At 41.1% G+C, this 23,654-nt stretch overlaps 4 protein-coding genes across 7 annotated transcripts; 2 read left to right on the top strand and 2 right to left on the bottom strand.

Annotated features, from left to right (window-relative positions):
- Positions 1-513: 513 nt before the first annotated feature.
- ufm1 (ubiquitin-fold modifier 1) lies at positions 514-2,988 on the bottom strand. The gene is made up of 6 exons (XM_037269696.1): positions 2,916-2,988; positions 2,756-2,812; positions 2,435-2,492; positions 2,144-2,183; positions 1,052-1,084; positions 514-973 (listed from the first exon to the last, which is right to left on the bottom strand). Coding segments are annotated over exons 1-6 (279 nt in total). The 5' UTR covers positions 2,918-2,988; the 3' UTR covers positions 514-884.
- Positions 2,989-3,915: 927 nt separating this feature from the next.
- LOC119133646 (solute carrier family 22 member 4-like) lies at positions 3,916-7,204 on the top strand. Of its 2 annotated transcripts, XM_037269670.1 has the most exons (11): positions 3,924-4,294; positions 4,423-4,605; positions 4,683-4,786; positions 4,874-5,028; positions 5,214-5,385; positions 5,473-5,605; positions 5,775-5,866; positions 5,934-6,148; positions 6,268-6,450; positions 6,534-6,669; positions 6,837-7,204. In XM_037269670.1, the coding sequence occupies exons 1-11, from the start codon at positions 4,088-4,090 to the stop codon at positions 6,901-6,903; spliced, it is 1,647 nt and encodes a 548-aa protein (XP_037125565.1). In that variant the 5' UTR covers positions 3,924-4,087; the 3' UTR covers positions 6,904-7,204. The 2 variants fall into 2 exon arrangements, 1 of the variants encoding a protein (XP_037125565.1); XR_005100175.1 differs by lacking the exon at positions 6,837-7,204 and having other exon boundaries at positions 3,916-4,294; positions 5,511-5,605.
- Positions 7,205-7,388: 184 nt separating this feature from the next.
- tm7sf2 (transmembrane 7 superfamily member 2) lies at positions 7,389-13,248 on the top strand. 2 transcript variants are annotated; one of them, XM_037269672.1, is made up of 11 exons: positions 7,389-7,501; positions 7,760-7,836; positions 8,035-8,231; positions 8,374-8,428; positions 8,560-8,754; positions 8,838-8,941; positions 10,189-10,308; positions 10,648-10,816; positions 10,896-10,976; positions 11,111-11,233; positions 11,748-13,248. In XM_037269672.1, exons 2-11 carry the CDS (start codon positions 7,770-7,772, stop codon positions 11,906-11,908), a joined length of 1,272 nt encoding a protein of 423 aa, XP_037125567.1. In that variant the 5' UTR covers positions 7,389-7,501; positions 7,760-7,769; the 3' UTR covers positions 11,909-13,248. The 2 variants fall into 2 exon arrangements, with proteins under 2 accessions (XP_037125567.1, XP_037125568.1); XM_037269673.1 differs by having other exon boundaries at positions 7,440-7,501; positions 7,763-7,836.
- On the bottom strand, positions 10,290-20,915 carry cnih2 (cornichon family AMPA receptor auxiliary protein 2). 2 transcript variants are annotated; one of them, XM_037269675.1, is made up of 7 exons: positions 20,481-20,915; positions 20,035-20,281; positions 18,304-18,372; positions 17,457-17,504; positions 17,072-17,184; positions 16,863-17,006; positions 10,290-10,353 (listed from the first exon to the last, which is right to left on the bottom strand). In XM_037269675.1, the coding sequence occupies exons 2-7, from the start codon at positions 20,113-20,115 to the stop codon at positions 10,341-10,343; spliced, it is 468 nt and encodes a 155-aa protein (XP_037125570.1). In that variant the 5' UTR covers positions 20,116-20,281; positions 20,481-20,915; the 3' UTR covers positions 10,290-10,340. The 2 variants fall into 2 exon arrangements, with proteins under 2 accessions (XP_037125570.1, XP_037125569.1); XM_037269674.1 differs by lacking the exon at positions 10,290-10,353 and adding an exon at positions 13,817-16,047.
- Between the last annotated feature and the right edge of the window lie 2,739 nt (positions 20,916-23,654).

Genomic DNA, 23,654 nt, shown 5'->3' with positions numbered 1-23,654 from the left:
GGGAGCGTCCGCCGGCGTCAACGCAGCAAAAAGGCTGCGCTGCGAGCTGGATCAAAGTTGAAGATACTTGATCAACTCAATCAATAAATACTTACTTTCACTTAACAGCAATATAAAATGCCCACTTTACAGGTCTACTAAAAATAGAATTTCCATTTATTATTGGATGTTAAATCCAGGAAAATGGTTACAGTGGGAATCTTGGGAGTCAATCCGTAGAACTGTTTGTGTCACCACCACTTTTGCCCAAGTTCCATAGAACACACGTTGATCTCTGTTAATGGAAGTTGGGCACAGTCCAAAGAACTAAGTTTCCACTACATTTGGCATCCATAGAAATGTGCACCTGTTGATTTTTGATGGAAAATGTTGAAACAGAACCCCCCCCCCGCCCCCAAAAAGCTCATATGATAGTTGGAGTGTGCACTGAGATCTGCACCTGCAAAAATACTTTACCTTTTCTGAACCACAAAAAAAATCCTTATAATTTCAATGAAGAGTCTGAGTCAAAACTGTCTGTGGTACGTTGTATGTATTTTTAATTTTCATTAGTAGCGCCACCTGGACCTCAAAAGTACTACCCCTACTCTTTTTTTAGGCCCTGGTAAATTACCCTGGGACCGAACGTGGACCACACTAAAATTCCGGGTTGAGTTCTTATGGCAATCGGAATGCCAAAATATGGTCCAAAAAGTAAGGTGTGGCGTGTTACGCTGAGTGACTGTCATTTTATTGTTATTCATAAACATTATAAAATTCTGTTAACATCCACTTACTGTGGGGATGCCAAGCTGGCAGCATGAGGTGTGTCATTACGAGTGTACACCTACACACAAACATACACGGTCAAGCAGGACATAAATAGGACGCGAGGCAAGGTCTGGTCACGGTCTTCTTGATGGAGACAAGCGGCGTCCCACGCGATCTCTGGGGATGATACGCAGCTCTGAGCCATGCTTCAGGAACACGTTGCCTGCAAGCAGGACAAAATGTGAGGGAGGCCATTTTGATTTGGTGCATAATTGACAACTGAACAAACATTGCAGCTCACCTGCTGTCTGTGCAGGGTTGATTCCGATCCCATCTGCAAGGAGAACACATTACATGTTAATGAAACCATGGAGCAAGATTACACACACCAAGAACGAACGACTCATGCTGTAATAGTGTACTTGCACCACCTAGCGGTCAATTAGTAAATTACATGTGTGGCAAAAACAGCATAAATCAGCAATTCATAAATCAGAACACAACAATAATGCAAAGAAATCTACAGCTGTATTATTTGGACTGAAATCCATGTAATGGAATCAAATACGCATATGTACAACTGCAGCCTTTCAATTTAAAAACTGCATTTAGCTATGAAGGAACGGGGTTAAAAAACAAAAAATCCTGCCTAGCTACAAAAACACATATGCTCACCCATCATTGAATAAATTACATAAGCAGACAAGTATATTCACAAGGAAATGTTTTGCCTAACAATGAAAAGATATGGTTGGAAGCATGATTAAACTAAGAATGTGACAAAGTAAGCAAGTACATGGAGTGTCAAAAGAGCAAACAAACAAATGCATGCTAAGTGGTGAGCAAGAAATTTGTACAGTCAGGGAACATTAGCGAATTGATGATGTCACACTCAAAACTAGTGGGTGTATGTGCAAGAATGGAGCGAAAGGTTTACAAGAAGTACACTTGGAGATAAAACCAGCAGAGGTGCCAGAGGGAGAACGCCAGGAGGAAAACAGCCAAGAAGCCGGCCAAAGGTGATCGCCAAGGCCGAAGGACGGGTTGGAAAAAACCAGCCCCCACACACATCGAATCGCCCATAACGAGCACCCAACCCCACGGAACCAGCTCTCACCGAACCAGCAACAATACCAGCTGCTGTGTAAGTCAAAATTTTGTTTCCGTGTCTTAGTATTTTCCTAAAACTGAAGAAAGAAAACAAACACCCAGTGAGTGAATTAGATAGCAGGTGATTGGCTATAGCTTTTGCCGAGAGGCGCGGATAGCGCGCCTCCCAAGTTGTGAACCAAATCCAACAGCTACATTAAGGTATCGGCTCGAATGATTTGGCTGTAGCGCCGACACCCCCAAAAAGTTCAATATCACGTCAGATCAAGATGTGAGGACTCACCATTGGTGATGATGGCGCTGGTGGCTGGCGGCACTTTAAACTGCAAACAAGGCCACAGTTGGTTAAAATACACACAGACATGCCACAAAAAGCTTTTCCCATTCCACACAATTTAAAGGTAAACAACAGTTGCCAATGGGAATATATTCTTTGCGCTCTGTGGAGACAAATGTTACTGGAGCTTAGTTGGGGACCTTCTGTCCCTTTTCAAATCCAGCAGATTCTTTTTGAAGAACAGTTGCGAGAGGGGTTGAAAGATTCTGATGGCCACTCTTCAATTAGTTGTCTTACCTCTTCGGCGGCGAACTTCAAAACTGCTGTGAATGGCGTGCTCTCTGGGACACTTAATCTATTTAAAACAGATACCACACACATTTCAATCCTGTAAAAAGGCAATTGATTATTCTTTACATAAACCTTATTATAGGAAACCTGACTTAATTGTTCGAAATTGCATCATTGTATCAAGAGTGCCTGCCTAAGCGACGAGCTGCATTGATGTAAACTCAAACAACCTCTTCAGAGTAAAACAAGAAGAGAAATGAAACTAAACATTAGAACAAAAATGGTTAAAATCACATTTCAGGTCGATTTTAGCTGTCAAGTACTCACACTTTGAACGGAAGCCGGGGGTCCGACGTCAACGTGATTTTAAACGTTACTTTAGACCTGGACAAGCGAACAATAATAGCTCAGTTATCACCTCCGCTTTAAACAGGTATTTTGATAAATATTCAGAAGGAAAGTCAAAGGTAAAAGAGTAATAACATACATTTTTTCAGGCGAGACGACACGACTTATGAGCTGTTTACACACACCCGGAAGTCCAGAAGGACCCCATAATGTACACGTCATCGATTTAGGTGAATTTCGTACTTTCTGTTTATTAATGTGCGCCTTAGCTGTTTTACAGAAATTAAGTGGTTTTATCGAAATAAGAAAATGTATTATTTTCACATACGTTGACAAGGAATAAAAAAAAAACGGAAAGCGATTGTGAGTACTTTTGAAAAGGGCATCATTGTCGGCCTACTAACATTTACCGTAAACAGCAACAATGATACGCACCCCCGGAAGTCCAGAAGAACCCCATTACGTCATCGATTAAGGTGATTCTTGTACTTTCTGCTTATTTATGTGCGCCTTAGCAGTTTTACAGAAATTAAATGTTTTTATTGAAATAAGAAAATGTATTATTTTCACATACGTTGACAAGGGAACTAAAAACGGAAAGTGATTGTGAGTACTTTTGAAAAGGGCATCATTGTCGGCCTACTAACATTTATCGTAAATAGCAACAATGATGCGCATCGACATAATGACGCCAACAACGAACAAGTTAAAATTTAAACACGCTTCTTTTTTTTTAACATTTGAAAGATTATATCTTTTCAGAAATAATGATGTACTAGCAATGGCCAAAAACCTGTTATATTTTTTTCATTTTGTAATTTTAAAATGTTCTTCCTTGCTGGAAATCTTTCATCAATCTGTAAATTTGACCTCTAATCCCTTAAATCAATTGAAAAAATATTGCCAATGTTTTATGTGTGTTCTATTGTATTGTTTATATGTTCTGCAAAGCTCTTTAACAGCTGTTAAGCACCATATATGATGTATTATACTGTAAATTTTGTTACCTGTACTCATTAACTCGTGGGCTTTGAAGTGCAACCCGCATTTGCCACAGCAGTGGGATTTGTAACGTGATGTCATGCAAGGTGTTCTGTAGACTTTAAACTTGTTTAGGTTTGCAAAAAACAGGTATCCACCTGCCTGGAATGCACTAGTGGGAGGGTCATCAGGAGTTGTCAGAAATGATTTACATTTTCACAACAAAGCCCATTGGTCTCATTATCCCCCAACATGACGCGGCATATCGCAGACAATATTTTATTGTCCGTTATAAGGTTCACATTTGGATAGTTGCGACAGACTGGGATCATGCGGGACTACGACAGCAGCGTGGCCTTCCTGGGAACGTGGGGTCGCTTCCAGCTCGTGGTTTTCTTCCTGCTCTGCTCCACCATTTTGCCAAACGGAACAGGCTCCTTCTCACTGGTGTTCATCACTGACACACCACAGCACCGATGCCAGATCCCTGAGGCCAACCTCAGTCACGAGTGGCAGCAGGCAGCAGTTCCACTGAAGGTAGATGACATGGAAAAAAAAAAAATCTGAAAGTTGAAAAATATCCAATTTTATTCAACTCTTAGCATTTTTTCACACACTTCTGTCAATATTCACGTCTTGTGGTTTGCTCGGACGTATCCTGCAAGGTGGTGGACGGGCAGCTGCAACCAAATGGCTGCCGCCGCTACCGGTTGGACCTGCTCCGCAACTTTTCAGTCAATGGGTTACTGCCCGGTCGTGACGTCAACCTGAGCAGCCTGGAGCAGGAGGACTGCGCCGACGGGTGGGTGTATAGCACCGAGGTCTACCAGTCCACTGTGGTCTCCCAGGTCTGATTTTTGTCCTGAAGGTTAGAATGCCCTCCCATGACTAAGGACAACTGACAGTGAATATTTTGCACTTCCAGTTTGACTTGGTGTGCAGTCAGCATTGGAAGCAACCCTTGACTGCTACCATTTTCTTCCTGGGGGTCTTGGTGGGATCTTTTTTCTCTGGCGTGCTTGCTGACAGGTACCAACTGGGGCTCAATAATTTACAGGAACTAGTCACAAGATGATGATTTGCAACCAGAGTGGGATTTTTTTTTTCCCCATCTAGATTTGGCCGTAAACCGGTGCTGTTCGCCACCTTGATCATTCAGGCCGTGTTCTCATTGGCCCAGATTGCTGCTCCATCTTGGGAGGTGTTCTGCTTGCTTCTCTTCTGCAGTGGCCTCGGCAATATCTCCAACTACGTGTCTTGCTATGTGTTGGGTATTTTGATTTCAAAATATGGTTTGAGTGCAGCATGAACAGACTGGTATATTTCATACAAGCAAAAACAAATTCTTGGTGTCAAGTAAACATCAGAAGGCAAACAATTTCACCCATGGACCCAAAAACTTTGAGAACCCTTGCTTGATTCCACATGAAATTAAACCATGTTTTTGCTGGCATAGGCACCGAAATCCTCACGGGCAATGCTCGGGTTGCTTACGCGTCAACGGGCGTGTGTTTGGGCTTCGCCTTTGGCTACATGACGCTGCCACTTTTTGCCTACTTTCTCCGGAGCTGGAAGATGTTGACGTTGGCCATCGCACTGCCCGGCTTCTTCTACATCCCACTGTGGTGGTGGGCACTAAAGAAACTCCCCCCCCCATAGACTCCAGGGGTTGCAATAGTACTAACACTGTATGTGTGTGTGTGTGTGAGAGACAGGATCCTCCCAGAGTCTCCCATGTGGCTCCTGTCTCAAGGTCGAGTGACAGAAGCCGAGGCCATCGTGAGAAAAGCCGCCAAGATGAACCGAGTGGTCGCACCGGAGAAAATCTTTCTCGATTCCATGTCGCACGTGAGTTGGACCTTAATGTTGATGCTGAGCACTTTTATATTTATAAAAACTTTCCAAAAAATAGCTAAAGATGCTAACTTGCTAGGTGCCATTAAGACTAAAAGGCGTACATTTACGAGTTGCCACGCTTGGCGGTTAGCTAAGTGCTAACATTTGTCATTCATTCCAGTCAGAAGAGCGGCCCGTCGAGCGCTACAATGTTTTGGACCTGTTGAAGAACAGAAGCGTCGCCATTACGACCATCCTTCTCTGCTGGGTGTGGTGAGTAAGTCACGCCCATCATAAAAACTCCTAAGCATGCGTTGAGGGCAACTTGGCTAATTGGCAGGTTCGCGCTGAGCCTCTGCTACTACGGCCTGTCCCTGAACACGTCGCAGCTCCACTCGGATCCGTACATCAGCTGCTTCCTGTCCGCCGTGGTGGAGGTGCCGGCCTACGCGAGCTGCAGCCTGGCCATCCGATACCTGCCCCGTCGCCTCGCTGTGGTGGCCGTCTTTATCACCATGGGCCTGGCGCTCTTTTCCATCCAGCTGGTGCCCCAGAGTGAGTTGAGCTCAAAACCAGAAGCGGAAGAGATGCCGGGGGAGGAATTGAGCTTGGTCAGACATTTTGTGCCGTGTTAATGTTCCAAACCAGTTCAGTTCTTGAACTGTTCCTCTCAGGTATTCTGGGTTTGGCCGTGGCCCTGGAGATGCTGGGGAAGTTTGGCGCCACGGCGGGAACGTCGCTGCTGTTTGCCTTCACGGCCGAGCTGTACCCGACGGGTCTTAGGAACACGGCGTCAGGGATCTGCGTCATGGTGTCGCGAACAGGAAGCTGCATTGCACCCTTTGTCGTACAGCTGAGTAAGCACTTTTTCGGACAGGGAAGTGTGGGTACCAGTCAGTTTGACATTGACATTTTTAAATATGACTTTGGTGCCACGCAGACATCTTTTTCAAGTATCTGCCGTATATCACCTTGGGCGCTCTGGCCATGCTGTCCATCCTGGCCACCATCTTCTTGCCAGAGAGTTTTAGGAGCCCGCTTCCCGAGAGCCTTCAACAGATGCAGAAGAGGAAAAGGTGAGCGGGTCAAATCAACATGTGCCAAATTCAATTCACGTTTATTCTGGTAATGCAACGTGAACTTCAGCCGTCACCTTGATGCAACTGACCTCCTCGTTGATCTCTTCTGCTTCCTTCCTCCTCGTCGCTCCAACCGTCCATCATTTTGGTTTCCCCACCCGCAGCGTAACCTGTCCGTCCGTCTTCAGACGAAAGATCTCCAAATCCGTGGTCATCGAGAGCCCACTGTGAGCCCCATTGCAAAAAGCGGCAGGGTCATGCGGCCAACAGCGAAGCCGAGACACACGCCCGAATATGAAGCTCAACGATGGACAGCGGTGTCCCCCGACATCACTTTGTGATCTGATCAAAGTGTTTGTAACCTGGACATCATTGGAAAAAATATCCTATGCAAATGTGGCTACCATGAGGTGACTTTTCAACATTCCAAGGCTGGTCCTCTAATTTTTCATTCCCCCCACCCATCAGCCATTGTATTTTTTCCCATCCTTACATTATTAAACAACATTCATGCAACACTTTGCCATCTAAAGGTGAAAAAGCGCAACTGCGGTCTTTTAAGGTGGAGTGCAAAGCTCAAAAGTGCGCGGTTGTCAAAGGTCGTACTGAGCGTTTTGCACGTCGTGCGTGCATACTGACGCCACCGGAGCAACTGATCTGATTGGACAAAGTGTTTTGTCCCCGCCCTCTTCAGATTCCGTTAAGCGATGTGATTGGCTGGACTATCTTGTGCGTCTTCAAAACACGTTGAGGGGGCGGGTCCGTCTGAATCAGCGCTTGAACGCTGCACATTCTCTCGAGCTACACTGACGAACACCACGTCAATCAGGTACTTAACTTTTTGTTTCATAAATATTAAGATCGTTGTATAAATAATGAGTTCAAATCAGGAAACGAGCTGAAGAAAAACGAGTCAATTTGATCCGCTTTTAGATCATATTATTGTATATTGTTCAAATAAACAATAAATGTTGTCTTACTGTGTCTAACGCTGAGATAAAAACATGAGATATTTGCACTGATCAATTAGAATGTACGTATTGTAATGCATGTAAAAACAGTGCGGAATATTTGATTGTTTTTGTAGCAGACTAATAATGAGGTCAAAGAGTCAAGCACCAAATGCTTTCAATAACACAGAGAGGGAGTTTGGAGGAACCCTAGGTGAGTCACTTGCACTTGTATTCTCGTGAGCATCAGATTCAATCTTCTTTCTTGAAATAAAAACTTGAGCTTTGAATGTGACAGCTCCAGGCTTCAAAATGTAACACCCACTGACAACTGAGTTTCTTCTTACAGCTGCAATTTGAGATGCATGAATTATTTACAATCACCTCAAATACTGTCCTCTTCCATCCCCAGGTGCCGTTTGCATCCCCATCTTTCTGCCATTGACGGTGCTTTACCTGATTTGCGTGAGTCGATCTCCTGATGCAGCTCTACTCCAATGGCCCCCGCCATTGCCCTCGCTTGACCAGCTATGGGACCCTTTGGCTCCCTTCCTCCTGCTGGGCTGGATAGCTCTGCATGCGCTTCTATATTTGCTGCCATTAGGAAAGGTATAGGTGATACACAAAAGATTTACCCATTTTACAATATTTGTTACTTTGGGATTTACAGCAGTGCACAATTTCCCCGACTTCATGGTACTAAAGAGACAGACAGCTTTGTAAAATCTAATTTTTGTTATCGTTTCTGCAGATATCTGAGGGATTAGTGCTGACGGATGGAACACGTCTGAAGTATCCCATAAATGGTACTTTTTTTGGTGTGGAGGCAATTATGTCAATTTAGTCTTCTGCTAATTACATGACAGACTTTACAAATCTAAACCTGCATAGGTTTTCATTCAAGGTCAACAATGTGTCATTTTTGTCTGTCCTGCAGGTCTTCATAGCTTGTGCATCAGTAGTGCCTTACTGATGTTGCTACTGATGTTCGGGGCTCCTTTGGGGCATCTGTTCCAGCTGATGTTGCCTCTGGCTATGTGCGCAATAGGACTGTCCTTCATGCTTTCCATCTACCTCTATGTTTGTTCTTTTTGGGCTCCTCCTCATGCTCTTGCTTTGGGGGGCAACACAGGTGAGGAAAATAGGCGGATCGTTTTTCGATTGTCGATATAAATGCAAAAAAAAATGTGAAAAGCAAATTTACATTTGTTTTAGGTAATCCCTTGTATGACTTCTTCATTGGACGGGAGCTAAACCCTCGCATAGGTCATTTTGACCTTAAATATTTCTGTGAGCTTAGACCAGGTCTGATTGGCTGGGTAAGTAGAACAAAACTTTTTTTTTTTAACTTATCTACATTACAAAATGATGAAATACTTGAAGCAAACATTTTTTGTTTGCAGTGAGAATATTGTGTAATTTCTTTTGACTGCTCTTTCAGGTTACTGCCGATAGATGGGGCTGTTGTTCAACATAAGCCAAATAGATTTTTTTTTTTACTTGTGACTGACAATCACAAAATAAATTCGCACCCGCTGACCCGAGGCATTTGATTTAGACGAAGATATCATTTTACATTTTGTCTTTGAATTACAAAACAAATGGAATGCCTCATCCGTTCTATTTGTAATTATGCATTTCATAAGATGACATTTTTTCATTTCTAGTGTTTACAGTAAAAACTACTGTATATGCAGTAGTGTAGGAGAGAAGATAAAAACCTCCCACCCAACTGTGTGTGGGAGATTTTGGTTGAATGTCAGACAGCATCTTTTTCTTTCTGTATCATAAATTGATATTCATTACTGCGCCTCAACACAGTTTTTAAATTTATATTGAGCAGATTAACCTCTCTAAATGAGATATTTAATTTCTATGACATTGGTCATTAAGTTTATATAAAAATTAAATTGCATCACCTGCTTACCTGGACAATGGTCTAAAATGTCAAAAAGAAGCTTCTTGTGTTTCCTTAAATGAAAAAAAAAGGGGGAGGAGTCAGGATATAATTATGAGACCCTTTAAACTCATCAAAATTCTGTGAGCAATCATATAATTTGTTAATAAACATAAATAGTTCTTCACAGTATTCAGATTTGTGTTGCTTCAGCTAAATTTTGTCCCAGCACCTAAAAAAAAGTCTTCATTTCCAAAATGCATCTGGAAAAGGATGATAAATAGCTGTGCCCTTTGCTGAGATCTTATCAGCACGTGACACAAACATAAGCGTGACATGGAGCAGATGGAACATCAATATATGATCTTGTTTTGGTCCAGTATGCATTTTCATTTTCAGAGTCATGTGCAGTTCATGTAAGTGGATAAACTCAGTTCAATTGAGATATTTATATTGATTAATGTTGCGAGAGAAAGAGGAGGTAAAAACAAAATAAAGCAAAGATGATATTTTTAAATTCAGGGCATAGATGAATAAATCATAGCATGCGCTTATTGTGCGTATGAGGCCACTTATTCCATCGGCGTGACCTAACTCATGTTTACAAAGTGCACCGCACTATTATAGAAAAAGTGAAACGCAATACCTTACCATGAAACTTTCTTTCAGGTGCTCATCAACCTTGGTATGCTGATGCAAGAAGTGGAGCGCCGAGGCTCCCCCTCACTCGCCATGATCCTAGTCAACAGTTTTCAGTTGTTGTATGTGGCTGACGCTCTGTGGAACGAGGTAGGATATCAGGCGTCGCCGCAATTTCCAAACTATTGAGCACACCTGAATAGAAGCCACACCCACAAAATAAAAAAAGGGGGGGGAAATTCCATGCATAGTTGTCTGTTTTAACCTGGGATATTTCAAATGATTTTTTAAAATTAATTACAAAAATAATAAATTATTAAAATGATTAAAGTCATAAAAATTAATTGATGGGATTGATAATAAATGAATACATTATTCAAATTAAAATGATTAAAAAAAACCAAAGAATAACTAATTTCTTGAGATTGGATTTTGTTCGAAGTAGTGAAATTGGGATTGGCCCTTGACATGTCATCTGTTTGTTGATAGGAGGCAGTTTTGAGCACGATGGACATTGTGCACGATGGTTTTGGTTTCATGCTGGTCTTCGGTGACCTGACCTGGGTTCCCTTCACATACAGCCTTCAGGCGGCCTTTCTGGTTGAACATCCTCAAGCTCTAAGTCTACTGAAAGTTGCAGTCATAATAACTCTAAATGGTGAACGTATAATTCTCACTTTTACAATATATATTGTCTTTCCATTTTTAAGATACCACTCATCCTCTTTGCCCTTTAGGTATTGGATATTACATTTTCCGAAAATCCAACTCGCAGAAGAATCAATTCAGGAGAAACCCTACACATCCAAGTGTTGCAAGTCAGTACGAATCACTATATTTTTTTATAATTCATCAAGAAACTCTGAGGCTTCATTTCTGCTATCAAGAGTGTTTGCCTGTGAGCTTGTGAGATGCTAATCAGTTGAAGTGATTGCGGCGTGCATGATCGCAGGGCTGGAGACCATCGCCACAGCAACAGGGAAACGTTTGCTGGTGTCTGGTTGGTGGGGTCTTGTCCGTCATCCCAATTACTTGGGTGATCTCCTCATGGCTTTGGCTTGGTCTTTGCCTTGTGGTAAGAACACTCCATCATGCATTTGACATTTTATCCAAGAATAAATCTTGCCTATCCTTACAATTGATTATCCAATTTTAGAAGAAGACCAAAAAGTGCATGGTGACAAATAACCCTACTTTCAGTGATTGATCCTTTTCAGTTTGCAACCCACAGTCGAATATTCCCTCACTTCCTAAAATGATCAGATAAATAGTTGCTAGACTCCATTGAAGGTCTGGTTTCATTCTTCCTGTCTAGCATGCAGACAAATGGAGGCTGTCAGTCCTTTTGTTGCTGCTGACACATCAAATACGACGTGACTCATTGCTTTGCTGCTTTTGTAATTGAGAAGTACAAAAGTTGGGAAGAAAGAAATAGAAATGTGAGCAGAAGGAAGAACGATGGATGGGAACAACCCCTGATGGTTCAAAGAAAATGGATGTTCCATCTAAAACAGAAAAAACGCGGGAAATGATGACACTGTAAACCTGGAGAAGAAAATATAAATATAATCATCTGCTTCTTTTGTTAGGATTCTCACATCTTCTGCCATACTTTTACGTGATTTATTTCACCATCTTGCTGATTCACCGCGAAGCTCGTGACGAGAAACACTGCAGAGCCAAATATGGACTTGCATGGGACGCATATTGTCGACGTGTCCCCTACAGGATCGTCCCTTACGTTTATTGAAGAGTCAAGAAAGCAAAATGGTGCCTTTGGAACATTTTCACAAATTTGATTCCATTTCCATTCTTGGTAATATTTTGGGGTTGTTGTTTTTTTGAGTCGTAATTTTGATGTCCCTTTTGACCTGTATGTAAAATAAATATGTACACTGACACAAAGCATTTGGATCAAGAAACAAAAAGTCAAATTCAGTCCAAAAGATGCCAAAGTTGTAAACATCTGTTGATCCTCGCCGCTCTTCTATTAGCAGATATTTATGCATTTATGTTCCCCTGGCTGATTGCAAATCACATCGGATGAAGAGAACAAATATGATCAGCACGAGTCGTGCAAATGGAGTTGAGAGTGCACTGTGTTGATGGACACCTTCATTTGTCACCTCTGTGCACCCTCTTAAGCCGCTGGCTTCGCCCACACCTCACTCAAGCTATTTTCTGCCTTCTTTTAAAGTGCTGATGACAAACATGCTGAGAAGTGACGCCCGCTGTCGAAATGGATGGAATTATGCAATATTCTTTGCTGTCCAATTTTTGTCACAATTTGAACATCAATATCAGCTTTGTTCCCAATTCACTACTGTTCCCGTTTCATGTCTGCACAGCTTGAATAGCATTGGACATCCTTACAGTGTCTTGTGTAATAATGAATTAGCGATTCAGTGCCACCGTGCGTATGCCAATCTTATCGTTTGGAGCCCTGCAGTTGTAGCCAGTTTCCATGGCAACGTGTCTGTGAGAGCACAGACGTAGGACGAGAGGGGAAAGGCGTTGAGACGGTTATGGCGGTGTGGATGGCGATGAAAAAGGAAGAGCCCAGGATGAGTGTGAAACAGATGCAGCTGGTGTGTGTGTGTGTGTGTGGATTGTGCAATAACTAAGCATCATTGTTGTTATGCTATTCATGAGTGTACATATCTGCATGCACATACATTCAGTCAATACGTACGTAGCAATGAGCTTACTGCCAGGGAATATTTTTCAATGTTACGTTGAGTGAGGGAGTCGGAGGGAGTCAACAGGAATGTCTCATACCATTTTGTTTCCATGGTGACAGTGGAGTATGATATGTCCTTTTCAGACAGAGGAAAGTATCCGCTTGTTGCAAGTTGATTACAATTTAGACATGCCATGAAATTACTGAATTACTCTAGTTGGAAATAAAACGTGTAAAAAAAAAAATAATTAAAAGATTCAAGGGGAATCTCAAGTACAAAAAAAAAAATGTTTTATGTGGCGCCACAAGTCTAATCATGGCCATCTGATTAATATTGAGAATTGTTCCTCAGTTGGGTCATGTGACATTCGCAAGTTGAGCCTTAGGAACTGTGATGTCATTTTCAATCGACAACAAGTGGCAAAATGGCCGCCTCCTTCAGATTTTTCTCTAAAACAAGAAATACAAAAAAAAAAAAATGCATTGATTTTTGGGGATGTATTTATTTTATTACAATACATATGAATTGCTTAGTATTTATGAACTGTACATCATATTGAAACCTGATTGATCTAAAGTTGTCCACCAAACTGGTTATATAGCATACAATGATCAGAAATGTATACAAATAAATAGATAGGACCGAAATGACATTTTTCAATTTGCTTGGAGATTACATACATGGATACAAAGAGACAGTCAACCAAATTGTATTTCTCTAACTGTCCTTATGGCGATTGTCCTGATGGTATTATTCCAACTAAAGTGGCACAACATTAAGCACACCTGAAGAACAAAGTTTACAACAACGCAACTTTTAATTTGATGTCTTTGAAGCAGGATGTGACTTTTTTTATAGCTCTCTTATTGAATATGATGAAATTGTGCAGGGGTCCTCAATATTGTTGCCAGGATTGTTTTGTTTGTGTGTCTTTCACGTTTCTTAAGGACGAGAAGATCTCTCTTTTTTTTTTTTTCAACGACACTAAAGGGTTGAAATGAAACATTTCTGGTAAATTTACTGAGACATTTCTGGATATCTACCAAACTTTTCTTTAATTCTCTTCCTTTCTGAATCTGTTTATATTTGAAATTTGATATTTTTAAACCTTTTCATCACCTACATTCTTGCAAATTAATACAATTTAATTCACTTCTCTAATTTGCATTTAAAATTTACATTTAATTCGCTCATTATTCCCAAACCTTTTTTCTAATGGAAGAGGTTAGCATTTGTCAAGTTAGCGCTATGCTGTCACTTGCTAGTGTTGGATAGGCAGTGGCTTTGTTTAAACAAAAATATTTATTGCAAAAATTACTGCAATGGGGGTGTTAGAATAAGACACACAAGCCATGTAAACAATGTATGTAACCATGTATGTTACATACAGAAATGCTTCTAGTACCATTATTGTAAACACCTTAATTGCACTTTAACATCATCTGCCCTCCCTTTTATTTTTCTTCAGTTTTACCGTTATAATCAGTTTAGTATGAACAACAAAAATATTGATATACTGCATAACTAAAAGAATATTTTCTCCAAACGTGAAATATATTCTGTAACATGTCATCTGAATTGTAAAAGAAATATCCTAAGAATAAACCCAATCAATCAAGTAATTGTTGTCCATATAACGTCGCTGATATTTATTCGAATTCTTCGCAAACGATGTAATGAATTTATTCCCGTGTTAGGCTTTCATCCTAGTATTGCTGTCTATTCAAAATATCTTTTTCATACACTCTTACCTACACCAAAATATATGTTTGACACTGTGGTGTGAATGTTTGAAAATATTTTGACAGGCTGCACTACTCATGATACACTTTTTCCTAAGTAGCAACACCAGACATGTTATCAGTACTTGTTAATTACTACACATGCAGCCGGGGGGAATTTTTTCTCAAGCCCCTGAATAGCTGTACTCCAACAAATCACAATGGAATCATCACTTATCTACATATAAGGCCAACTAATGAACACATGAAAGCAAGAGCAGATGAGCAAAGGCTTGGTCATCAAGCAGCAATGACTTCATGTGTCTGATTGTATGATCTAAATGACTCTACATCATTATCACTTTGCGTCCCACTCGGTTATGAAACACACTCGCGCAACATTGTCGTTTTCATTGCTTGTTATACATGAACTGTCACTGTGCTAAAATAGCTAGCATAGGTGCTAACACAAACGTAAATGGCAATAAGGCGATTTCTGCACACTAAAAAATAAAACAAATGTAGGCCTTTGTTCTGTTGCGTTTAAGAAAACCATCGTACCAAGATTGGATATTATTTTGAAGAACACATCACGTCGCCTTAGCATTTACAGTATTTCTCAAGCCTTATTGTTGCTTTTCACTTCACCCTTGTTCTTTGGCACAATGTTTTTCATATACAATCTTTTGGCATTGAATCTGTGAGCACAAAGCTTTGTGGAGGGAAAAGATTTGTTTCTAACATTTATCGGGAAATATACAATTCAAGTCCAATTGCCTATATAGAGACTTTGACCTTACTTTTGAATTTTTTTTTTTTTTTTTACAGGTTGACCCCAATGACCCTGGCAGCCAAAGCTTTCTCGACATCTCAATTGAAAGTGTCTGTGCGCAAACTGACCTGTAATATCCCTGCCTGCGTTTTTACAGTGATTTTAATTTCGTCTTCATTTTACAGTAAAATGTATCAGCAACCCAGTAGAAAAACAGTGGTTGGATATTAGAGGTGTCTTATCAAAATATGGAGTACCACCAAACAGATGTACACCATCCAAATGGAAAATTACAGACAAATGATTTTGTGTTCCAGCCCATGTTAAACATTTGGAAAGTCACAGTGAGTTCAAAGACTGGATCAGTAAGAGCAGCGTGGGATTACTCCAGCCCTTCAGAGTCCTTGTCAACATTGGTCATGAGGCGTAAAAGGCAACACAAACACCTTTTCCGTCATCTTTATTTTCATCCTCCATCCATTGCTTTTGTCCATCTGTCTCACTGCAGTGTTTGGAATAAAGTGATATACGGAAATGGATCGGAGGCAACACCTTTACATTCACAATGGCACTCTGTTTGGGTTTGTTTCGTTGGATTGTGGGAAACCCGAGCCCACTGATGGATGGGAAGGTAGAGCTGATGTGGTCGCTCTTTCCGTTTCTATCCATCTCACCAGGGAGTCTCTTTTAGAAGCTCACCAGGGCATAGACCATGCTTGATCAATGAATAGATCACGACAAAGATGGAGAGACACAATTAGACTTCATTTCCGCCAATAGTGTGAGTCCATAAAAGGCTGCATTTACACAATGTGGTTCAAATCACTGCCGGAGCTAGGATTGTTTTCTTTGGGGGGGTGGGGGGGCCAAAGATAAAAATAGTTTTTTTTACAAACCCAAATTTTTTTCAGAAAATTCCAATAAATATTCACTATATCTTCCGCATTGGGGGAGATGTAGAAAAAGAATTCCCAGAAAATACCCAACAGCCTATTACCGCCCGTGATGAGCACAGTCGCCAGAATCGCAGACGTCACTACCAAAGTAAATGAACCTTTCTTTGCTTTTCCAGCCGACTCATGGATAGTGGGCTGGGACTGATATCTAAAAATACCCAAAGTTTGATCTTTTTAACCAGGGCACTTTGAATCCAGAGACATGTTTTCCAGTCCAACATCACAGACAGCTGTTGACTATGAATCACAGTAGCATTGGTGAAGTCAAGGTCAGTACATTTCTCTTCACCATATGACTAACATTCAAATTTATGAACAATTGTGAGTCTTAAATGTAATTATATGCTTTTTGAGATGTAGGAGGAAGATGGAGAAAAGCCATTCAGGCACATGGAGAACATGCAAAAGCCACAGTGCGAGACCAGAACCTCAACCTTCGATGCAGATGTACTAACCACTATCTCATCACGGCCGACTTTCATGTCAATTTATAGTTGAACCCAAAAAATTGGATATTAACATCTGCAGTGTAAATACAGCCTTGAAAGCGTGAAAAGAGAATTGAACCACCTACCTGTAGAGATAATAGAAGAACGAGACAAGATAAAAGCCCAGCTTACACCACGACTCCTTCTGACAGTAATTGAGGATGTCAGCGTTCATCACACTCACGGGATCGTACATAACCTCGGACCCATCGGCCGGTCGATGGAAAAACCTGAGAAGATTAAAAAGGTATCTTACGTACATTCGGCATTTGGGAGATTTCCGTGCAAGTCGTACCTCCACAGATGGTAGAAGAGAAGAGGGATATTTAGGCCAAGTGTGACCCACTCTGCAGCACACATGAACATTAGGCAAAACAGCCCATGGATGGAATACTCTGGCACCACCAACTAAACAGCAGAAGAGGAGTATACAATATATACTGTGTGCTGAAATAAACAAATGGAATACAAAATGGCTTTCTCTGATGATAATATGGAGAACAATCCCTACGATGTATGTCTGAAGCAGTGTGTGGGTGTGGAGAGAAGCACCAAAGGTGGCTCCATGTGAAGTGAATAGTGTGCGTCATGGCGGTCCCGCTAGCGGGAGAGACAAATAAAGCCCCCCTGGTGTTGTTATCGAGCTGAGCTGAGCCAGGTGAAAAAGTGAAATCACTCACTCGGCGAAGAAGGTTGCAGATTCGCTCGATATTGAGAATCCTTTCCCTCTGTGGATCAGACACAAAAGGAAAAACGCTCATCCATTTCTTCCTTTCAAAGCGGTGGCTCTTTTTAAAAACACTTACATAGTAAGTGAAATCAATTCCTTTTTAATAAAATGTTCTTTTTGCACTGGATTTAGGAAATCATTTGTACAAGTGTGCTTCAATGTTGTAGCCGAAGGGAATGGAGAAAAAAAAACCATTTGTCATTTCACACCCAGACTGATAACAACTAACTTCTTTCAAGAACAAAAACACTTTAGTGGGTTTCCCTTTGAGGCTGATCTTGTGATTTGCCACTTTCATTTTGTCAGTGTTGCCCTTGGAAGAATCATAAATCCCTGCTGTTGCTTTTCTGAGCAAGACCATTGTCATCAAAGTTGAGTATCAAAGATGTGGTCATGTTCTTGGCTGGGCTTCAACTTATCGGTTCACCTTCAGATCTCCATGACTGGATTATTAAGGAGAAGATGCTATGCTAACTATGGAAAGTTAACTTATGGGAATTTTTCTGGACATTCTGGCTGGCCCAGACGAAGGTAAAGCTAGGTAAAGATATTTTTATTGTGTGTGTGTGTGTGTGTGTGTGTCTGGCGCGCCTCCACACTCCCACAGCCCGATTTCACAGTTTCCTCTCCCACTCCTCATCACTCTCACTTTGCGGCTTCACATTGTTCCCGAAACGTTCGCTAAGACTCTCACAGCTGATGCCAAATTGCAAAAATGAAACTGCATATTATCTGTATTTGTGAATTCTCCGAATGTTTTTTTTCTGCGTGCATATTTAACACGAGACGATTCTTACCGCTCTGGTGGGATTACTCTGGTCGATGGGGTTTTTGAAGTCCGTGCGCAGCTCGTCAAAGGCAATAATCTGAAACATAGCGCACGTGATGCTTTCAGCTTGTGATCGTAACGAGCATTTTCATGTCATGACTCTCTCCATCGTTTGTAAACAGATACAGTTGCCATAGCAACAAGGCAACCCCCTCAGTGGCTTCCATGGTTACTCATGTAGCCAACATACCATCTGATTGGCTGAGAGACAAATTCAATTGGGATATTCTGGCAGTGCGTTGAGCCATGATCGTAGTTTGATAAGCTTTTTAATCACACGGTTGAACGGCAGGCAAGCCAGATTGGTTTGCCGTTTCGCCGCCCTCCCGCTCGCTTTCTCACACGCCGAATGACAAATATGTAGTCACGCGTTTGTCATTTACAGTCTGAAGTTGAAATGATATTGTCATCGCGAGGAGCCAGTGTGGTCGCGGAAGTCTCCGCTGACGTCTGTGCAAATTTTTACTGACAAATACTCCCGATTGGCAATATGATGCTGCCTCCCTGAATTCATTATGAGCAAGTTTGCTGTGGTGTTTGAGGAGCAGCTTTATTGTCAACACACACCGATGGAGCCACAGAAAATCACAAATAAACTGGTCTGATGAGAATTTAGTCGGACTTTTTCCAAAACCTAAAGCATCAGTCTCTCCATTTTTTTCGGATTGAGCATCTCTGTAATAAGCATATATGTATGTTTACATTTTACGTACCAATTTTCAGACCAAGTACCGTATTTTCCGGACTATAAGGCGCACCGGACCATTCAATGAATGGCCCATTTTAAAACTTTGTCCTTATATAAGGCGCACCGGACTATAAGGCGCACCATTAATGCATCATGTCAGATTTTTAATCCAAATCAAATCATTCTCCATTTTATCTTTTTTATTTCAACTTCAGACGTAACAAATTACTTTATAATCACAAAATAATAATCCATAGTCTTTTTGATTCATGATTCATAGTCTTCAGCGGGCCACTTATGATTGATTTCATGACACAATGCTTCGGGCCAGTTTCAATTTAGGAATTTGGTCCATATATAAGGCGCACCGGACTATAAGGCGCACTGTCGGCTTTTGAGAAAATTTTAGGTTTTTAGGTGCGCCTTATAGTCCGGAAAATACGGTACCTCAACTCTTAAGTCACCGATAGTATTTTTGATAAATAAAACGCCCCCCTAAAAAACAATGAAAAGAAATATCTATATATTCCAAATATAGTATTTTCCTGAAAATCGCATGAATTGAATGTCATTTTTTTTATTCTTCTTTGTAATTTCCAGCTTCTGATCACAAAACCACCACAAGAGATGCTATTGTAGTTTTTCCAGCATACAGTAATTTGCCATTTGAACGCATGGCTGAACTCACTATATATAGTGGAAAACATCTCAGTGTGGGATTACACACATCCACATTTCAGAGACCCCCAATTGAGTCCCATTGTTTGCCGAGAACAATATGATGCTTTCCACAGGGAATTACAAAGCGCCTGACAGTGACATACATGTGCAATTACTTTGCTGTCTGGAGCTACAATATGGCATAATTACTTCCATTTATCCCCTGCCACGAGATAAACACGCCTATGTAGTATCCACCTGATCACCTCTGGAGAAGATGCGACGTGTCGCGTGGGTGGATGGATGTGTTTCTGTCTTGTTTGTGTGGATCCACTTAATTGCTATACTCACCTGCCAGATGACAAAGAAGATGAGGGCGGCGCACAGCACCAAGGTGAGCATGTAGCAGAAGGCCGCAAAGGTGAACGCCATGGCAGTGCCGGCCAGCCTGACCACAAGATTGGAGGAGAGAAGGCGAGGGAACCCCCACCTTTGTCTCGCTCGTTCGGTCTGTGGCTTCCCGCACCCTTCCTCTCTCTCTCTCCCTCTCTCTCTCAGGGGAGATTTGTCTTTCTCAGTTTGACGCCCTCAGGTACAACTAATGAGAGAATTATTGATTAAAGATGGTTCGTGGCAAATAAGACTAGCGAAGCATTTGTTTGTCATCGTGTTAGCCCAACTGTTGCCGACTTGATGTCTCATTACAAGGATGAGAGAAAATTTTAGGCTACAATAATGTCAACATCACAAGACAGGTAGCATGGACTGATATTTTGTAAATATTGAGCAGAGAATACCTGAATCTGGCTGGTGACGCATCTGCCACAGAAGAGAACATTCCACTCCATCCACGTCTTGGTCAATTTGGATCGACAGCATGTCACAACTCTCTTCTCGCATCCCTAAACCATCTCCGTGCATGAACGGTTAAAAAAATTCTTCAGGAAAAAAACAAAAAAAAACGTCAACAGAGGAATCAGCAGCTACGCTCATTTAGACTTCCAAAATACAATTGTCCACATCAAGCGTCTGAAATTAATTAGTCCTGCTCTTTACTCTCTCCCTGTCCTCTTTTTTTTTTTTTTTTAAGATCTAAGAAGAGAACATGTATTTCTGCCTACTGTCCGTCTGAGAGAGGTATTTCTATCATGCTCAACATTCGGAGCAGCCAATCGCATCACCCCGTTTTCCCTTCTGCTCTGATTTGCTCTCTCCTCTCTCAACCCTCGACGTCTTCTGTCGCTTATGCCAGCTCTCTCTCTCCGTCTCTCTCTCACTCGCTCTCTCTCTCATTTATTCATTTTCATAATGGCCTGGTCCCCAGAGACTGCTGAGGGGGCAGGGCAAGCACAAAATGTTTTCCCCCTTTTGTCTGCACCTCTATTGCACCCATTCACAAATCATATTTCCAACCTCACATTCCAAAAGTCTGCTAGATGAATAGTGCTGCCTTTAAATTCATTCCTATGTCATAGATGGAAGTGATTGAAGACTGGAAAGAGACACCAGCAGCTCCTGTCAGTCGTTTGACAATTCAGTGGAATAACATAACACGACAGCCAAGCAGCTGTAGACACTTGGCGAAACCAGGTCCTCAAAGGGTGAGGGTCTCATTTCATAACACTCTTCAGTGTCTGATTTTCATTCAGTTTCAAGTGAAAGGACCCAAAAATACACAATAACTAAATCCAAAGCTGCAAATGTTAAGTAGCCTGTCAAAATCGCAAGAGCAAGACATTGCATGTTAAAATATCTTGTGTATTTTCAATTGTGTGTATCTTTGCCTTCAAGTTCTGCACTACTTTGAAAAAATCATTTGATTGAATTGGCAGCTAGTGGTTTGAATGCCTGCATCTCAATTTTATTATTGTATTTAGTATGGAAATTGTGCCAGTTGATGCTTGGAAGAACAGAAACAATTGAAATACGTTTAAATAATTGATAACACGCAGATTATCCATAAATGGCTGTAGTCTGCCCTCTAGTGGTAGTAAATGGTATTGGTAACTGGTATAGAGAATTTATCGCTTCCTAATAAATGAAAGCTTTGCGCGGGTATTCGATCAAATAGATGTAGATATAAAGCTTATTCATACATATAAATTATGACGAATGATCACAAGTGGCGTTCATTAATTTACGGGACAAATATGAATTACACCACTCAACACGTTCTTACAAAATTTTTAATCAGAGATGCAAGTAATCTTTCTCAGATTTGTTTTTTGCAGATTCCAAATCCGCCCTTGTTTTTCTCTAACGTGAGGTTTTCAAAATGATCAATTAAAACCAAAAATATACAGAAGACATATTAAAACCGATTCAGATTTCCTCTACGTGCAATCACTTCACAATGTGCTGCCTCCATTATTTCTATAATGATGGGAAAAAAAATGACACTGACGTCTAATTCCCTGGATATGGTATGTTCGAATTAGTTTGATGCTGCAGATGAAGAATGACAGATACTAAATGAACCACAAGATGGCGACACGCTGGAGACAGCAACAGATGGGCATCTAACAGGACTGATTAACAAATTAAGTCACCGCTTGCTGCTAAATTCCTGCTGTGGAACATCTCTCGATGTTGCCATTCTGACTACATAGAAAAAAATCCACATTGCTAATGTCTTGATGGAAAAGCAATGAACCTCAGTCGCTTGGCTTCGGTGGGACTCCAAGAATTGCTTTGTGAATTGAGCTACTAAGCGCAGCATTTATTAGGATATTGCAGCGAGGATTGTATCCATCCCCATGGAACTATATGATGTTAGCATCACAAAATGACCTGCTGGCCTTTGGGCCTAAATTCAATATGTGTTTCAGTGGATCAGCTAGCAATAAAAAAAAAAAAAAAAAGATCCATAAACAAGCCCAGAAATATGACACTTGACCCAAACATGCAGCTTTCTATTATCAATCTGACATATTTGCAATATTCAATATAATGTTGTGTGTGCCCTGTGACTAGTAATGGCACATTATATAAAAGAGAAAATTGTGTGTTGTCATCATTTTGTGGCAACAAGAATGCTGCACTTGCACTGCATTGGCAGCATAAGCTTGAAGACATTTTTTTTCAATACATTCACTGCCATTGACGGCTATAGACGTCAAAGATCAGGGCTGGCAGTGAACGTGAAACTCCAGACAGGACCTCAAGTTCTTAAAAGCATTAGAAGCAAGCTTCTTTTGGATGATGTCAGCATTTGGATGACAAATATGCTCATTACATCATCTCCAAGTCACTAAGCTTCATTATCACACCTCTTAAGATGATGTCACATCATCAAAGCTAAGAGGATGGTCTTCCCTGAGACCTTAGCGACAGGAGTTACCGATAAAGCTAAGAAACAAAAGTCCCACATTTCAAAACAATGTACTTGCATCGCAGATTCAAGGTAAAAATTCCTCATTTTAACCGATGCATCTGAATTTGTGCTCATTTGTATTTTAGCTCTCTCGCTTTTCAGCGTGGTTTTCAGTATGTTTGCCACTTTCAAATAAAGTGAAGCACCTGTCTGCAAACGTCTTGCCTGCTTATTGAGCCCAGACAACAAATCAGTATCGCAGATCTTTTGCACATTTTCGCATTCAATAAAAAAAATAAAATAAAAAGCTTCGGGTCTATAACTTCTGGCTAAGCTGAACGATGATGTCATTTTTCAACTTCAGGGTCATGGGGAGCTCATGGAGTCTATCTCAGCTGACTTTGGACAAAGGCAGACTTCACCCAGGACTGGTTGGCAAAGCGATCCAGAAAACCAAAGACACTTATTTACATTAAATAACAGGCAAGTGAATCAATAACGAACGCACTTGCCACACAAAACTGCATTCAATTTTGTCGCTATTCAAAAGTGATTCGCTCCAGTGACCCCTGAATAAAGTTAAACTCAAACAGGAAGAACGACAAGCTCATGCTTGCTCATGATTAAATAATACTATTGCACTTAAAACAACAAGGCT

This window comes from Syngnathus acus, chromosome 14 (assembly GCF_901709675.1).
Source record: "Syngnathus acus chromosome 14, fSynAcu1.2, whole genome shotgun sequence".
NCBI classification, from domain to species: domain Eukaryota; kingdom Metazoa; phylum Chordata; class Actinopteri; order Syngnathiformes; family Syngnathidae; genus Syngnathus; species Syngnathus acus.
This window is presented reverse-complemented; position numbering and strand designations above follow the sequence as displayed.

What these genes read in the sequence shown, in the direction of transcription:
- ufm1 (XM_037269696.1), bottom strand. An exon ending in CCCCGGCTTCCGTTCAAAGT is followed by an intron (nt 2,493 to 2,755) that starts GTGAGTACTTGA and finishes TGTTTTAAATAG; the next exon opens with ATTAAGTGTCCCAGAGAGCA. An exon ending in CAGCGCCATCATCACCAATG is followed by an intron (nt 1,085 to 2,143) that starts GTGAGTCCTCAC and finishes TTCTCCTTGCAG; the next exon opens with ATGGGATCGGAATCAACCCT.
- LOC119133646 (XM_037269670.1), top strand. Translation starts at nt 4,088, where the DNA reads ATGCGGGACTACGACAGCAGCGTGGCCTTCCTGGGAACGTGGGGTCGC. An exon ending in TTCTCGATTCCATGTCGCAC is followed by an intron (nt 5,606 to 5,774) that starts GTGAGTTGGACC and finishes CATTCATTCCAG; the next exon opens with TCAGAAGAGCGGCCCGTCGA. An exon ending in ACCCTTTGTCGTACAGCTGA is followed by an intron (nt 6,451 to 6,533) that starts GTAAGCACTTTT and finishes GGTGCCACGCAG; the next exon opens with ACATCTTTTTCAAGTATCTG.
- tm7sf2 (XM_037269672.1), top strand. Translation starts at nt 7,770, where the DNA reads ATGAGGTCAAAGAGTCAAGCACCAAATGCTTTCAATAACACAGAGAGG. An exon ending in TCTGAAGTATCCCATAAATG is followed by an intron (nt 8,429 to 8,559) that starts GTACTTTTTTTG and finishes TCTGTCCTGCAG; the next exon opens with GTCTTCATAGCTTGTGCATC. An exon ending in AGTCATAATAACTCTAAATG is followed by an intron (nt 10,817 to 10,895) that starts GTGAACGTATAA and finishes TTTGCCCTTTAG; the next exon opens with GTATTGGATATTACATTTTC.
- cnih2 (XM_037269674.1), bottom strand. Translation starts at nt 20,115, where the DNA reads ATGGCGTTCACCTTTGCGGCCTTCTGCTACATGCTCACCTTGGTGCTG. An exon ending in TCTGCAACCTTCTTCGCCGA is followed by an intron (nt 17,185 to 17,456) that starts GTGAGTGATTTC and finishes TCTGCTGTTTAG; the next exon opens with TTGGTGGTGCCAGAGTATTC. An exon ending in TTCTTCTATTATCTCTACAG is followed by an intron (nt 16,048 to 16,862) that starts GTAGGTGGTTCA and finishes TCATTGATCAAG; the next exon opens with CATGGTCTATGCCCTGGTGA.